The 16,446-nt window shown below is 43.1% G+C and overlaps 1 protein-coding gene across 2 annotated transcripts in view; it reads right to left on the bottom strand.

Moving 5' to 3' along the window:
- Nucleotides 1-547: 547 nt before the first annotated feature.
- The window catches only part of RAD54B (RAD54 homolog B), a 495,994-nt gene continuing 480,095 nt past the window's right edge, over nucleotides 548-16,446 (bottom strand). For both annotated transcript variants that reach the window (XM_085605260.1, XM_085605259.1), the window contains one exon: nucleotides 548-2,340. In XM_085605260.1, the coding sequence (XP_085461386.1) occupies nucleotides 2,123-2,340 (218 nt within the window). In that variant the 3' untranslated portion in view covers nucleotides 548-2,122. The remainder of the gene's footprint in view (nucleotides 2,341-16,446) is intronic.

Raw genomic sequence — 16,446 nt, 5'->3', positions numbered from 1 at the left:
GGCCCCACTTGTCACTTCCTGAGCAAAACCATGTTGATGCAGAGCTGCATGATGCCACCTAAAAGCATATATAAGTACTTCTTTTGATTTTATGGATTCAGTCCAATGCCTGGGTGAATAGTCACTGGATGAGGAATCTGCTATTAGAAGTAACCATTAGGAAATGCTTTTTGCATTTGTTTCTTTGTTACTCAAAGCATTTAGCAGCAAAGGTTTGGTGGTTCCTGTACTCTGCATCCAAACATACAGCAATCATTCTTCCATGCAACATACAGACAAACAAAGAATGTATTTGCCTAAAATAGCTCAGAACAATTAGAGTTGACAATACTTAACCAAGTATTTAACTCCAGAAAAGGTTGCTCACTGGCCAGTCATGCATAATGCAGTATTCTAAAATGTATGACTATGCTTTTGCTGTGCTGTCTAACTGGTACATTAAACAGATATATCTTTCCTCCCCCAGGTTCCAACATCAAGTGTCTAAAGCAAAGGTCCGCATTCAAAATCGCTCATCACTGCAGAGGTAGTCTCTAGAAATCATTTTAGGGTCGGGCACAGAAGAGACCATTGTTAAAACTGTTGGGACCATGGCGAAGAGAGTGTTACTAAGTGCATATATCTCTAAAAAAAAAACAAAGGCTAAACTGACATTATAGTTAGGAGTTAATATGAGATGAGAACTGACATTTAAAAACAGAAAAAGCACGAAATTCACCAGTTAAAGTTTAGAGAATAAATTAGAATATGTGACCAGTCATGCACTGCTTATCACCTCATATATAACGTCGTTCATGAAATCTTACATGACGGCACTGATAATATCACTGATGACATCTCGAATTACATCACTGATGACAACACTGATGATATCATTGATGGCATCATCCACGATAGTGCTATTCACATTACACAATAAACCCTTACATAATTTTTTACAAAGTTGGTAGTAAACAGTCTAGTGCATAGTATGGAAATCGCATAAGCCTGGAGCTCAGTGTGGCTGTGCATCGTGAAAGTTATATGGGTGCACGGTTTACCTACTAGTAGAGTTTTAGAGGCAAGACGTACTCCATGTTAAACATGGTAACGGCTGGGTTTAATTGTTGTGCATTGTAGAGGCATGCTTTAAGTGGGTTTTTACATAAAGACAAAATCTATTGCAAAACATCTGCGAGAAAAGCCTTCTCTTCACAATTGTTTTATCCACCAGTGGATGCCTTGGCAGGTGCCCATGTTGTATAATTGCTATACAGTGTTATAGACAAATTCTATGTAAAGTGTACATTTATTAGGTGTGGTAGTTCATTTCTAGAAGTTCACTTAACATTTTGAAGAATTGCACATTGTTGAATAATGCCGAATGTAGGGGTGACCCACTTAGAGATGGTTTAGCTCACAGAGTGGTTGTAAACATGGTTCTAAGGTTGTACACCATTCTGCTCATCCCAGGAATGTGTGTAGTGTATTTGTTCCAAACTACAGAGTGTTATCCAAAACCAAACTAAATACTGAAATTCCCCAGTTATAGTTTAGTTAACTAACTTTAAGTTGAAATTGTCATTTAGGATGTCATCAATTACTTAATTTAACATGTTATGAGTGATGTAATATGTGAGGTCATAGACAGTGCATGACAGTGCAGAAGTTATAGTTATTACCACCAGCGCTAAAGCCAGCCCTGTTTACTAGTCTAGACTGTCACATTACAAGGGTTTGCACAATGCAATTGAAAGAAATGGCGGGCAGATTGCTGTACCCATTTTTTCATGTGTTCTATTTTTTGCTCATTGTGACTCATATTTGGACCACAGGAAGATCAAATAGTAGAATATTTGCATACTAATTATCACCAGCCTTGGTGATGAGGCACGAGGGGTCGCGGGGCAGGGTCCGGCAGGCCCTACCCTGGCCACTAACAGCTCTATTATCCTTAAGCGCACATTTACATAACACAAAGATGTAATATTTTCCTATCAATAGTTGTGAAGTTAACTTTTATTATAAAACAGTACATGCAATTTCATGTATATTTGATTTTAACACAAACATTTAATTGTAAATTTTATAGAAATTGTGCTATTGTTGTAGAAATAAATAGCATATCCTTGTAACAGGAGAGTCAGTCTTTTACGCCGGCCGCTGCTGTACGGTTGGTTGTGTTCTGGAAAATGAAAGAGATGTGCTCTTTGCTTGCATCGAGGTACGGCTCTGTGAAACGCTGATGCGCGCCAGAGAGGTGTTTCCACTGCATCAGCTCTGACATCGATAGATGCTTTTGAGAAGACGGCTTTTCTTGTCTTTGACCAAGCTGACAGCTTCTTTGTAGATTTGGTTTCTCTGAAGAAAGTGATAAAAGTAATTAAAATAAGATCCTCCTCTTTTTTATTGCCTGAAAGTAAGAACAGTGAAACTAACGAACTCAGCAAACTAAGAAGCTTTGTGCAGTTACAGCCAGATGTTTTACTCAATACTCAGCATTATACAAAATAAAAAAGTGAATAAATCATTAATGCCTGTTGTGATAGCAGTCACACTATGCAAATAGCTAACCCCAAACAGAGGATTGCGCGGCGGTCTACCACGCTTGCCCATGGCCTACCAGAGCAGCAGCGCCAGTGTCACTCAACCTCTATTACTTATTTTCTAATCTTTTCACGAAAGAGGACCCAGATCACGCAAGAGCTTTCAGAGCTGGATCAGAATGAATAACTATAGAAAAACATTGGTATAGGTGAGTACATTGTAGGGTATGAAAGCCAGCTGCATGAACTGAGAAAACGCTGGACAGACCAGCATCAACAACCATGAGAGATGAGCACAGAGCAGCGAGGTCCACCACGAATGACAAAGCATCAGTGACCATAATAACAGTGCACAGAAGTACTTATCCAGCATCTCCCAAGAAGGATGATTCCGGATCTGAACAGCCTGTCCTACCCTCAGGCTCTCCCTACAAAAAATGATTCTCCATATTATGAGTTTGTCTTGCAGACGGATAGATAGCCAGAAGAAAAAATGTGATCACAGTAGATTTTAACGTTGGACTGAAACAATGGCCAGGGCAATACAAATGTAGACTTTTTGAGGAATAAGGTTTCTACCTACAGACAGTGGTGGCACATGCTTGTTGTTGGGCATGCAATGGAAATGATCTTAAAATGGATGAAGTATATAGGATGTGAGACAGCCAGCAGGGATTACTGCGAGTTGACATGCCGGCTGACGTCCATATCAGATTCACAGGATGCCTCTACGCCAGGTCAGTGCAGAGATGCAAGGGTCTGACTAATGTTCTTAGTGACTGACACCCCCCCAGCAAGAGAAGATGTATCCCTTGTGGTCCTCAGTACCAAGGCTAAACTGAGAAGACCATCTTAAAACTCCATTGCAATATCTACAACATGGGACCGCTACGTCAGGTAAGCCAACATTCCAGATGCCGTTGTAGAAGGTCTGCTGATGACACCCAGCCGGCTGTATGCTTGAAGCGAGGACAAGGAGGTTCACGCCCTAGGCAGTACTGTCTTAATGACCATGTCCAGACTAGACTGAGCGACATGCAGTCCAGGATGAAAGCAAAAAGAGATGGGCTTTAGAATGGTAGGGACAGAATTCATGGCTGTATTCTTCCCATACACTTTGAATATCACCGTCCACTGTCCAATCAATATCAATGAAACCTCTATCTACACACAGCAGGTCTTCATGTTGTGATTACCAATATTATTAATGGTAATCCCTGATGCCATCAACACCCCTTGCTAGAAACATCACAACTGTAAGTACCATCAGGCTGGGCTTCGTACCCGCTTTGTTTCCATACAGATTGTCTACAGAGAAAAAACCCACACATCCTTTCTCCATGATCGCAGCAAGGAAACTGTGGCCAGTACAAAATAAAACTGAGAGACTCATTCTCATCTTCAAAATTCATGCCGAAATGCAACCAGTGTTAAAGCGGCTTCATTGACTTTAGTTTCAGGACTAATCAAAACACTTTGTGTTAGCGAAAGAACAGCACGTAATAAATGTTAAAACCATTTCTAATCTAATTTCATCTTATTCAAGCCAACAATTTTACTTAGATTTGCCTCAATTCACCTCCTACACTACATTAAATGTCTTGCTGCAGGGCTTCTCAGAGGGTTTCAGAACACCTTGTTCGGGCCCGCTGATTGTTCCACCAGCACACTGCTGTACTCTGATGGATAGGCAATGCTCCTAAAGTGTGCCATTCCTAAGAGTTGGGAGACTACCAACCTCATAATATGGTTTGGGGAGGCTGACGATTGGCAGCAGCTAATTGATCGGTAAGAGTGCGGGTCTTCTCACCTCTACCACAACAAAAGCTTCTAGCAATACTCTTGGTAAGTCTGGGACCCCTCGCTGCTACATTAGCATGCGTTATGTGACTGTATGTTTGGTGTGTATGGAACATGTAGCTTATCCCTGATCAAGAGGTCTGAGTTATGTGGGGCCACTGCCCATCCATGACCCAAATACGTGAGGGCTGCCAGCGCCACCATTTGCAATCCAGCTTCTTTACTGCCTGCAGCTCCTCTTTACCACGGTGACCAGAGAAGTATGGTGCTGTCATTAATTAGCTTAGTAGAGATTTTGTGGCATGATACACTCCCAAGGGAGATCACGCTTGTTGTGTTTCATTATACATTCTGCTGAATCAAACCAAATCATCAGTAAACAATTGAGGTGACTAGGACTACATTTACCTGAAACTTGCTCACAACAGCCGCCTTGGTCTACCCACCACTCCAAGTGGTGGCCATCTTGCTCCTTCCAGTGTAAAAGAATCATGAGCTGTTTCCAGAAGCTTTTGATTTTGAGACCTCAGCATGAGAGGGTAACTTTGTGAAGAGCACTGGATGGAGGATTTCCACAGAACTACTCAAGCTGATTTTCTAATCATATTTTAGGAGAGGAGCCTGCCTGTAAGATCAGAAAACTGTTTGAGGAGCCATCAAGAGGCTCTAGGTGCTCTTACTTGGATCGTAAATGGGTATTGTGGAAGTAAATATCGCCAGCGCATGCAAGAGGTTCATTTGGTCAAATACAAAATATGCTACTATGTGTGAAGTGTCTTTGTGTTTCTGAGGTACCACAGTTTGTAGAAGAGATGCTGCTGCTGGCCAAACATGAAACAAGGTGCCATTAATGAGAGACAATGCAATGTCGTTTCCCCACTGATCAAAAACTTGGTTTGAGGTCAGATCACTTCTGGGTAGTGCATACTACAGTAAGCAGTCTCCCATATGGGACTCCACAGGTTCTCAGGAGTGCTTGCTGGATATTCTTTCGGACCCCTTTAAACAATGTGAGATAAACAGATGGGGCAGCTGTTAGACGAGGGGCAGTACTTAACCTGGGAATACTGGAGTGATAGGACTGAAGGTAAAATCTCTAGGTTCAAAATCTATCAAGTGAATTCATGGCTGAAGAGCCAAGACTGGACAGGAATGGAACCAAGTCAAATAAAAATGGACCTCCAAGATCGGCAAATGACAAGATAAGAGCTCCATTTTCTGTATGGGATGGATACCTGCCTGACGTCAAACTGGAAGAATTATGGCAAGTATCTTTATCTACGCTTTACTCGATAGTTAAGCCTGCTGCATTAAGGAAGAACCATTTCTTTACTCTTTATAGAGTATACTGGACTATGAAAAGGCTGGAGAAAATAAGGTGAAATGGCGATTCTAAATGTAAACGGTGTGGAAGTAACAAGTCGGATGACATGCATATGGTCGCCACCTGTGCAAAGTTAGAAGAGTTCTGTCTTGCCATGGGTAAGACAATCTCCCTCTCATTGGTTATCACCATGGAGGTAAGCAGCGTCATAATCATGTTTGGGATAATGCAACAAGATGAAGGGGGGCCTTCTCTTAAACATGAAGCAAAGAAATTTAACATTCTATTTAATTTTGATTGCGGGAAGAGAAATTTGCAAATTATGGACTCAAGCCTCTCCACGATTTTGGCATGCTTGGAAAAACTCTGTGGCCTTTTTCGAGAAGATAGATAGGTGGCAAAATAAGAGAAAGGAGGGCAGTGACTTTCGAGACATGCTAAGGTTCTGATCAAATGTATCCGTCCAATGATTACATTTTCTTAAAGCAGTCAGGCAATGAAGCAAGATAGATCCGAGGAAGCCCAGTAAATTTGCTTAAAGGAGAAAGTCCAATATTTGGAGCACATGGGCCAGTGATCTCGGAATGTTGCTTATTTAAAAAAATTGGAGATGATATGAGGACCAGAGGTTGAAATGGGGGGAAAACAGTAGAGGAACTGTGGGTGGAGAATCAGAGGGTGGGATTAACCCGAGGATTGTATCAGTGGGTGGAGTCAGAGGTGCGGCCAGAATGCGCAAAACATCCCAATTTTTAGTATTTGTTTGGCATTTCACTGACCAGTTACAGCTATTATATTATTTAATTCAACCAAGGAATATGCGTTTATTGAAGGTTTAATATGAGTTCTTTACATTAAATACATTCACAAAGTGGGATATGTTTCCAATCACAGAATGTCCCAAATACGCCTAAAAGTGGAAATACAAGCCATTTGTCTCCAAGCCATGGAGTTTCTGTCATCAGCACTTCTCTTCCCTTTTTCCACACAAGCAGTTCAACCATCAATGGCAAAATATCCTAGTTTGCAAATGTTTTCTATATAATTATGTCTCTGTTATATTTGCCACATAATACAACATCTGCTGCATAATCCAACAATTTTAACTAATTAATTGTTTGCAGCTCAAATGGTTCAAAGGTTATCCAAAATATGACTTGTGTTGCTGAGAAGTGGACAGACCTTTGTAAATGTTGACTGATCACCTTTCTCACTGCTGCATTTGTATGTTACACTAGCAATAATAAGGAAACATCTTTCCAGAGACTGTTAGCATGTGTAACAATTTCAAAATAATAAAGTTTCAGAAAATATACTGCATTACTCTGTAGCCTTTTTTTTTGCTGCATAATTTAGTCAGCACTGCGGCATCATTTTGTCCTCCTTTTCTGCCTACTTCCAGTAGCCCCAAAGCATGCAGCACATGTTAAATGTGTTTGTGCATGAAGTAAAGAGACTGAGAAGTTTGCGAACTTAGTTTGGTGTGCGTGCATATCCTGCATTGCCAATCCCTGGTGAGTTGCACTACTACTGCTGAAACAAGGCCAATGAAGGTACCAATGGGTGAGGCGGACTGGCCTCAAGGGCAGGGCCAGCTTTAGCGCTGGTGGTGCCCTGTGCAACAATGTTTCTTGGCGCATGACCACCTCCATCACAGATTCCCTCACTACCACCCTTTAACAGTGCCCATCAAGTCTACATAACCACACTGGCTCTCAGATGCATTTAATTTGATTTACAGCGCCACTCATACCAGTAGAGGGTGTCAGAGCACTTTACATCACACACATTACACGGATACAATCAATTATACATGTGTAATGCCTGTACAGGAAATGTTACAGAAGACAAAGGAATACAAGGTATAGGAGTCACGTGACAACCATACTAGTAGGCAGTATAGTTTATTAGCTCACTGTTCTATGCTAGGATTTTAACTTGTAAACTGCAAGTAACAAAAGGATCTCTCTGACTAAAGCAGTGACCTATTTATATTATGTGCACTTTGTGATCTACATGGTACATATTTTTTGCAGCAGGCACATAAACCCTCTGCAAGACTTTTCCATGAGTCAAAACTTCCACTAGAAAAAACTCTGATCTTTCTCTAGGAAGAACATTAATCAACAGTTATCATGACATTTTTAGTGTTGCCGAAAATTGCTGGAGGCCAGGAAGGAGGCAGCAAGTTCTTTTAAACCCATAATATACTTGCAAACACAACGCCCCCACCCAAAGTCAGGACCTGGTGAGATCGCACCAGTTGCACAGGCCTCGAGCGGCCCTGCTCTAGGGTCCTGTGACCTCAGTGACAGTTACTGTTGATCTAGGGTGTGCTGCTTCATAGGCCTGCCCGCAAGACTGTAGGTGAACTTCAGCATGGATTGTGGTGGACACTTGCCACCGCTAGGGTTCACCTGCTGGTGCTAAGACACCAGGGCTTCTAAGGTCTTGCGGGGCCTTCTGAGGTCTAGCATGGGAATGTGCTCCCTCAGGAATGTGGCCTGGGAGACTGGTCATGAAGGCTGAACCTGGTTCCCCAGTTCCGAATTCGGCAGCTTTGACCATAGTGCTACATCCTCTCACCCACTTAACACCACACTGCCCCACTGAGAAACTCGCACTGCCTTCGGCTACAACCCAATTGTGCTGCGCTATAAACTCTTGGATGCGACTCAATTCCAATTACGCACTAGACAAGGTTAAATATGATGCCTAAAAAAAAAAAGTAACAACATCTTGGAAAAAGCAAACATTCATAGGGAATGCAAGATTAAGTAAAGCATGTGAAATGTAAGCAGGAACATGGTTACCTTAACGCTTTTACACTTATTAATCAGAAATCAATGAAAAGTTAAGGGCATGACCACAAGGCCCAGAATTCCATTGCTTATATCCTTACAAAACATAAGCAGTATGGTTTAAAACGACCACATCCCTGAACACACAGCTGTGTTACACATTTTGTTTTTCAATCCACCCATTAATCAGGCATTGCAGTACCTCCAGGATTGGAGCATTTCCCCACCAGGGGAAAACAATGATGTTAAAAAAAAAGACAGGAAAAAAAAGTAGCTTCACTTGCAAACTCTGTAAAGCGACTCTGAAGTGTTTGGGTGTGAATGAAACAAATCTGACCACTCTGTCTTGCATTATTTAGTTATTTATTTCTTTTCCATATTTTGAACCTTTAATTCCCGAGGCTGCACTTAGGAAAAGAAAAATGTCAGAAAAAGAGGACATTTCCAGCAAAAGTCTTTTTCTTTTTTGGATCCATTTCACAGGGGAACAAATAAATGAAAGGAGGAAAGAGAGGGTGAGAATCGTTTCTAGAAGTCTTGGTTTTCAGTAATTGAGGGGGATGGTGAGCAAAAAAACGATGGATTTAGGCCCAGATCTCTGTACTGGGGTGAATGTATTACATTGTTCTGCATTCTGTCCATCAACTGTTGTTTTTGCATCTGTCACCCCGAGTGGGACGGGTATGCCCAGACGTGGGTCCGGTGATCTCCATGCCACTTGAGTCAAGCTATCATGGCTGATGAGGGCCGAAACCCCGAAACCGGTCCTAGGATGCTTGTTTCCAGTTCAGGGAGGACCTGGCTTGGCAGTTCGGGCTGGACTGTTCCCATGAGGCACAGGGTCAAGACTGATTTGCATATGGCTGGGTACAAACTGGAATGGCATGGTGAGCAAAAAAACGATGGATTTAGGCCCAGATCTCTGTACTGGAGTGAATGTATGACATTGTTCTGCATTCTGTCCATCAACTGTTGTTTTTGCATCTGTCACGCCGAGTGGGACGGGTATGCTCAGACATGAGTCCCGTGCTCTCCATGCCACTAGAATCAAGCTATCCTGGCTGAAGAGGGGTGAAACCCTGAAACCGGTCCTAGGATGCTTGTTTCCAGTCCAGGGAGAACCTTGCTCGGCAGTTTGGGCTGGACTGTTCCCATGAGGCACAGGATCAAGACTGATTTGCATATGGCTGGGTTCAAACTGGAATGGCATGGTGAGCAAAAAAACGATGGATTTAGGCCCAGATCTCTGTACTGGGGTGAATGTATGACATTGTTCTGCATTCTGTCCATCAACTGTTGTTTTTGCGGATGACCCTTCCATAACTATCAAGCAGGCAGACAAAGGCGGTGCCACGGTCATTATGTCCACTACTGACTATGACACAGAATGTCTCCGTCAACTGAAAGACCGGAGATATTACACCCCGATAAGAGAGGACCCCACATCCCGACTTAATGCCACCATCGCAACCATGGTCTTTACAGCTGAAACAGAGGGGTGGATCTCCAAGAAGGAGGCAACCTTCCTGATAGCTACAAACCCAAAAGTCCCTTACTTCTACACTCTGTCAAAGGTGCATAAAGGAGTCTCACCGGTGCCTGGGAGACCTATAGTCTCAGGGTTTAGGCTCGATTCTCTGTCCAAGTTCTTTGACTACTTTCTTCAATCCTTTGGTCAGAGCCACTCCCTCCTTTGTCAAAGATACTTCAGACGTCTTGCGTCTACACGAGGGGGTCCAACATCCAGAGGAGGTGAACCTACTAGTAACCCTGGATGTTGAGGCCCTCTATACTAATATTCCACAGAGGGCTACCCTGGACGTAATTGAGGAGGCGTTGGGCAGGATCGAATGGGCTTCCTCTATCCCAGTAACTTTCATCCTTGAGTGCGCGAATTTGGCCCTTACTGAAAACTTTTTTGAATACAACAAACAATTGTATCACCAGACACAGGGCACATCCATGGGGAGCACCTTCGCGCCGAGCCTGGGATATCTTTACATGGCAGCGTTCGAGGAAAGGGACATCCTTGATTCCAAAAACCCCTTTCAGGCGAGTGTGCTCCTTTGGAAGAGATTCATCAACGACATTTTGATCCTGTGGAAGGGAGATCAGACTAGGTGCGAAGACTTTTGCCAATGGATTAATACTCTTAAACCATTTATTTCTTAAATTTACAAGCTCTATCTCTGAGTGTGAGATACCATTCCTGGACTTACTGATAAAACTGGACGGGGGTCAGATCAGCACTACTCTCTACCGTAAACCTACAGATAAGAACAGCCTGTTACATTTCAGCAGTCACCACCCGAGAGCCCTTAAACAAAACCTTCCGTTTGGCCAGTTCCTCCATATCCGGAGGAACTGTAGCTCGGTGGCAGACTTCCAAAAGGAGTCCCAGGTTCTGGCAAAACACATACGCAGTAGGGATTATCCCCAATGCAACATAGCTCTCTCCCAAAAAAAGAGCCAGGAACAATAAGAGAAAGCTTACTAGAAACCAGACCAAAAGAAACAAATGATTCCCTGACCTGTGTGACCACATTTACACCTGACTCCAACCATTCAAAAAGCATCATTAAGAAACATTGGGGGATCCTGAATACAGGGGATTTACAGTTCCCGACACCGAGGTTTGCTTTTAAACGGACGAGCAACCTCAAAGACATGTTGATACATACTAGACCCAAGGTACACACCACAATAGCCCAAAGATATTTGTGGGATATGCCACCTGTGAAGGGACATTACCCCTGTGGTTCATGCACTGTGTGTCCGTTTACTAAGATGACTAAAGAAAACACATTTGCTAATGGGATCAGGTGGCAGCTTAACAAACACACGAACTGCAACACGACTAACTGCATCTATATGTTGATGTGCCCGTGCAGTTTCCTCGCATCACGGAACACTGTAGCAACTTCAGGTGCCACAAGACCAACACCAAGATGACGGCACACTTCAACGCCTTGCACCCTCCACCAGATTCCATCAGATGGTGTGTCCTAGAAGCACACCCTGGTATAACGAAAGGTGCCCTCTTCAGAATCGAACAAAGATGGGTACTGCGTTTGGCATCTGATAGAGAGGGTCTTAATGAAGACGTACCTTCACTGATGAGATGAGTATCAAGCCTGGATTCAGTACACCTTTGGTATTAGTTCCATTACTTGGGGGTCGGGAGAGTGTTTGTCGCTGACAGCTACACCTCCAGGATGTAGTATGACGCCCATTGACGCACACTACCTTCTCATAGCTCCCACCGTGGCCCACATAGCTTATTCTATCAATGAGTCCACCGGGTAACCGGAACCCTACAATCGGCACTTCGACTATGACCACCTAGTAGCAATTTGTGCACATTAGGTAATCATAGGGTCACCAATGAACGTGTCAACCCTCGTGGCATCAGATACTACCCACCATCACGACCGTGGGACTAACGCATTGTAGTCATAAGGTACCGTATTCTGATGAGATTGATAGGCCTGGCACACCTTAGATATGACTCGACATACACTGCACATTGCCTTACAAGTTGCTGTAGTACACCGGGCACCTACCGACATAGGCAATTTCAATAAGCAGCAGCGCTACACCCAGGATGCAGCTACCTCGTTAGTTGGCCACACACTTCACAAGCCAATTGCAAAATGGCGGCGGATGTAAACAGTGTGCAGGTCCGTACGCGGCTTACGTGCAGCCGCAAGTACCCGCCCCATGCACCAGCTGCTCTGTGAATATACGGGGAAGCACTGTCGGCTGGGGTAGGTTTTTAGGTCTCGCCTGACCCAGCGCATGCGCTGGTCTGGCAAGACTTTTTGAGAGGGCTCCAAAAAGTGCTACCAGGCCAGCCTAGATCTACAGTGCATGTGCGCGGGCACGCGCACCGCGCTTGACAGCGATTACTTTCACTTTCACGGCCGCTTGGCATAGTCAATAGGTCTCGCTTTTGGGACCTTATAATTATTTAGTTATGCAACTGTTGCATGGCTAAACGTATAAGGTCACAAAGGCGAGACCTATTGGCTATGCCAATGCTTGTTTTTATTTTAATGCGTTTTTATATAGCGTGGACTTTACCCGAAGGTGTCACAGCGCTTCACAATAGGAACAGTAATGATACATGAGGAGAAAATTACAAGTGAGCATGTTGCAAACGTTACCTTACATGAGGCAATAGTGACAATTGTGCATGTATCAAGAGCAAACAAAATACAAGAGGTAGCACGGACGTCCAAGTAAGTACCTGTGCTAGCTTATGGCACAATGCGGGCAAGTTTTACTACCCATACCGGGACACTACGTGGGAACTAATACTGATTCCACGAGTGGCGCACCGGTTCTAGTGTATGTTAAGAAGCCTACCCTTGTCACCAATACATAACCATGACTCGTCACAGGGAGATGGGTTTGGTTATGTTAGGGGCAGTGGGTGTCTTACTAATAGACCAGAGGTGTACCCTGTGTGTTCAGCATTATTATCGTTATGTAGATATGATATTATTGTACACGCTGAGGCTGTACCCACACACGAGGCCGGTGGGACCTCTCGGTTTGCACCTCAGGGTTACCTGCCGGGTGATATCTGGGTGTGGTTGCCGTGGGATCACTCCGGCTAGCATGGTATGGGAGAAACATGACACATGCGCTACATAAGCATCAACCCTCAATATTGGTGTACTCAACCTCGTGTGCCTGAGCACCCTATACTGGCAGTTACTCTCCAGAACCTGACTCATTTGTTTGTATCTCTCGCCTATCCAAGGACACTGTACTATTCAGTTTTAGAGCTCGCCGGCCACCGATGTAACATCTCTCTGACCCAGACTGGGTGAGTTCGCTTGACACTAGGAGCGATCATATTCTACACAATTTGCTCCTTTGTTCTCATCATTTTTAATACTCTTTATCGCTATGTGCATGGTCACTACCACTGTGTGTGATGCATGCCTTTTTATCACAATTTTAATTAGAACACTTAAATAGTATAGTACGTTCATAACATGTCTTGATATACTTCTACGCTTTTATTTTTCTAAAGGTTGATGTCATAGATCTGCAGGTACCACGTTTAGGGTGCTGTATGGGTGGTCACTTTATTAGTTAATTGTGTACCACTACCAAAAAGTGTGGATAGATCTTGATTTGGTCCTGAAGAATTGCCTTTTAATTGAAATACTGGCAAGAAACATGTTGACCCCAAATGCGCACAGCCCTGTGACCTTATAACAGGGGTGCGCGACTTTCACATTTTTAATCAGGAGAGTGGCCACGATCATTAAAGTAGTTTTGGGTGGCCCACTTCCTTCAGTTTTAATCTCACTTCTACACTCATTACATCTACACGCACGGCACCTTACGGCAAAAGGAAATAAAGATCTCCGCCAAAAGGCCCCGCTAAGGGCACCCAATCGGGTATTGTAGCGCCGACCCGATATGGAGCAGGCCCGATGATGAAGCAAGACACCCCACTGATGGGCGGTGTGTGAGGGTCTCTTTTCCGAAAGGAGGAAATCTCCTCCTGCTCTTAGTCTGTTACCCGCTACACACTAACCACACGTCAACCTATAGTGTTCACTAGGAACTGCATACCATTCTGCTTCATACCATCACTGAATCATCATTCGAATCTGGGAACCCCCACTACGCCAATATTGGAAGGCGGGGACCTTGGCTAAGCATTTGCGATGATTTGAACAGCAAAACAATACGAAAAAAATAGAGAAACTAATACACAAAGGTTTAAATATTTTATTTAATCCTCAAACAAATATATTAAAAAATCAAAATTTTAATGGGAAGGTTGGAGCATTTCTAAATTTAATTCTGCACACTCATTATCCATACTATATTCTGTTTGATGCATTTGCAATGCTCCCACAATCAATTGGTGGGTACAACCTTAATTTTTCCCGGAAATTAAAAATTCCTTTGCATTTACAGAACATAAAAAATAAATAATACCCACTTTATTAATCTGTTAATATTATTTAATTTCCTATGCAGTCACAGACCCCGAGAAGTCTTTGTAGACCACAGATTAAGAACCACTGTTCCAGATAGTAGACCGGTAAGGTTAAGGATGCTAACAGGAGGGTCTATGAAGTCCAGTGGTGTTTAAAGCGCATCTTTTTATGATAAACCCATTTTTTGGTTTTATTGCTAGATACAAATGACAGTACAGTCAAAACTACCATGTCCCAAAGATATCCACTTTACACGAATGTTTGAAGTACATCTTACCAATTTAAATTGATTTGAGATTTTGTGTCTATAGAAGAGACGCAAACTTAGGAAGCTGGCCAGTCTGATCTGAATAATGCGTCACACTTTAACCAACTCAAGCCTTCCAGCACACCTCCTTTGTGGAGATCTCTTTGAAAATGTGTCCAGCAATGATTGGCTAGAATTATGACTTTTGAAGGTGCCATACATTTTTGTTGGCTCTGGCTTTCCATCAGTGCCCCAAGAACAAGTCAACTCTTTTTAGTTGCCTTGAGACTCAGAAGTAGCTTTGCAGATCAGCTTGAAAAAGGCCTCTGAGCTATCCACCCAGTTCCACCCAAAGAAAGCAAGTCCAAACCCACAAAGGTCAAGAGGAAAGGCTTTATTCCCAACTCTTCCTTGGCACGGCAGGATACCCATCACAGGGCTATGCAAGGATACCTGCTAGGGTTGACACAGAGCAAGGTTTGCAAAGTGTGAGGAGCACAGTGATACCCGTGGACTTGTAGCTTAAGATGCGATTTCTAGGATGTTCAAGGACAATGCCTTTGCCTCTAAGATATAACATCAACACTGGACAGTTTACAAAATGCTAGGAGGAAGACCTAACTGATGGTGTGAGGGGGAGGGGGGCTGATGGAGGGAATCCCCAACCCCCGAGGTTGAGATATCAAAGCCCTTCTATTTTAATTATTCAGCAATTACATTTTTTGGGACATGTTGCCTATGCCAAGAGGCATTTTACAACAAGCATTTGCAATGTAATAGGTCTCGCATTAGTGAAAGTTTGAGCTACTGGCATTGCTAATAATAATGCAATGTCAATAACTCAAACATTCAGAAATGCGAGACCCATTACATTACAAATCAATCGCAGCACTCGCGCTTTTTCAAACATCTTAAGCTAATGCATGGGTGCCGTGATTTTTAAGCAATCGTGGCACCCGCTCTTTGCTGAAGATTTTTAAAGGTAAAGCACGGGTGCCGCCATTTATTTACTTTTGTTACAATGGCAGCACGCGTGCTTTAGTTTTAAACGTCTTAAGCTAAAGTGCAGGTGCCGCGATTGCTTCAAATGTAAAGAAATAGAAAAAAAATGCACACATGTTTTTTCTGTTTCTTTACTCAGTAAGCAATCGCGGCACCTGTGCTTAACTTAAAATGTTTAAAGCTACAGAGCAGGCGCTGCTATTTTAACAAAAGTAAATAAACTGAAAAAAAGCCATGCAGCCATATTCGGCGGCAGAAATAACAAAAGAAAGGCGCGGCTGCCATTATGTTAGCCAAGGCGTGCTGCGCTGAGTACAATTTTTAAAAAAGCATTGCGGGAGAGCATGTCAGGACAAAGTCATGTAAAAAAAATAGTGCTCGGAGGCTGTAATTAAAAAGTACCAAGTAACTACACATGTAACAGGGGATGTCTTCATGGAAGGTTACAAGAAGAGAAAAGGTGGTACTAAAGTGGGACTACTAAGCTTACTGACCAATGAAAAGCCACCATTTACAAAGGAAAGTGACAGGAGCCAATAAAAAAGATGGGTGGAAAGTGGGCCAAGCTTCATGCCCATATCCTAAATACAGCATATCTCGAAAAGACAGCGCAAGCACTGCCTATGCAAGACCTAAAAACGAGAATCCCTACTAGTGGCACCATAGGTGGAATGTGCATAATGTTAACACACCGGGGCTCCATTAAAGAAAGAGATCAACTTACAAGGGCTGCAGTGAGGAAGAAGGAATTAATATTAAGGAGCAACAAAGTCCTCAT

The sequence above is a fragment of the Triturus cristatus genome, chromosome 5_1, assembly GCF_964204655.1.
Source record: "Triturus cristatus chromosome 5_1, aTriCri1.1, whole genome shotgun sequence".
Classification (NCBI taxonomy): domain Eukaryota; kingdom Metazoa; phylum Chordata; class Amphibia; order Caudata; family Salamandridae; genus Triturus; species Triturus cristatus.
The sequence above is the reverse complement of the archived record's forward strand: the minus strand, read 5'-3'. Positions and strand labels throughout refer to the sequence as shown.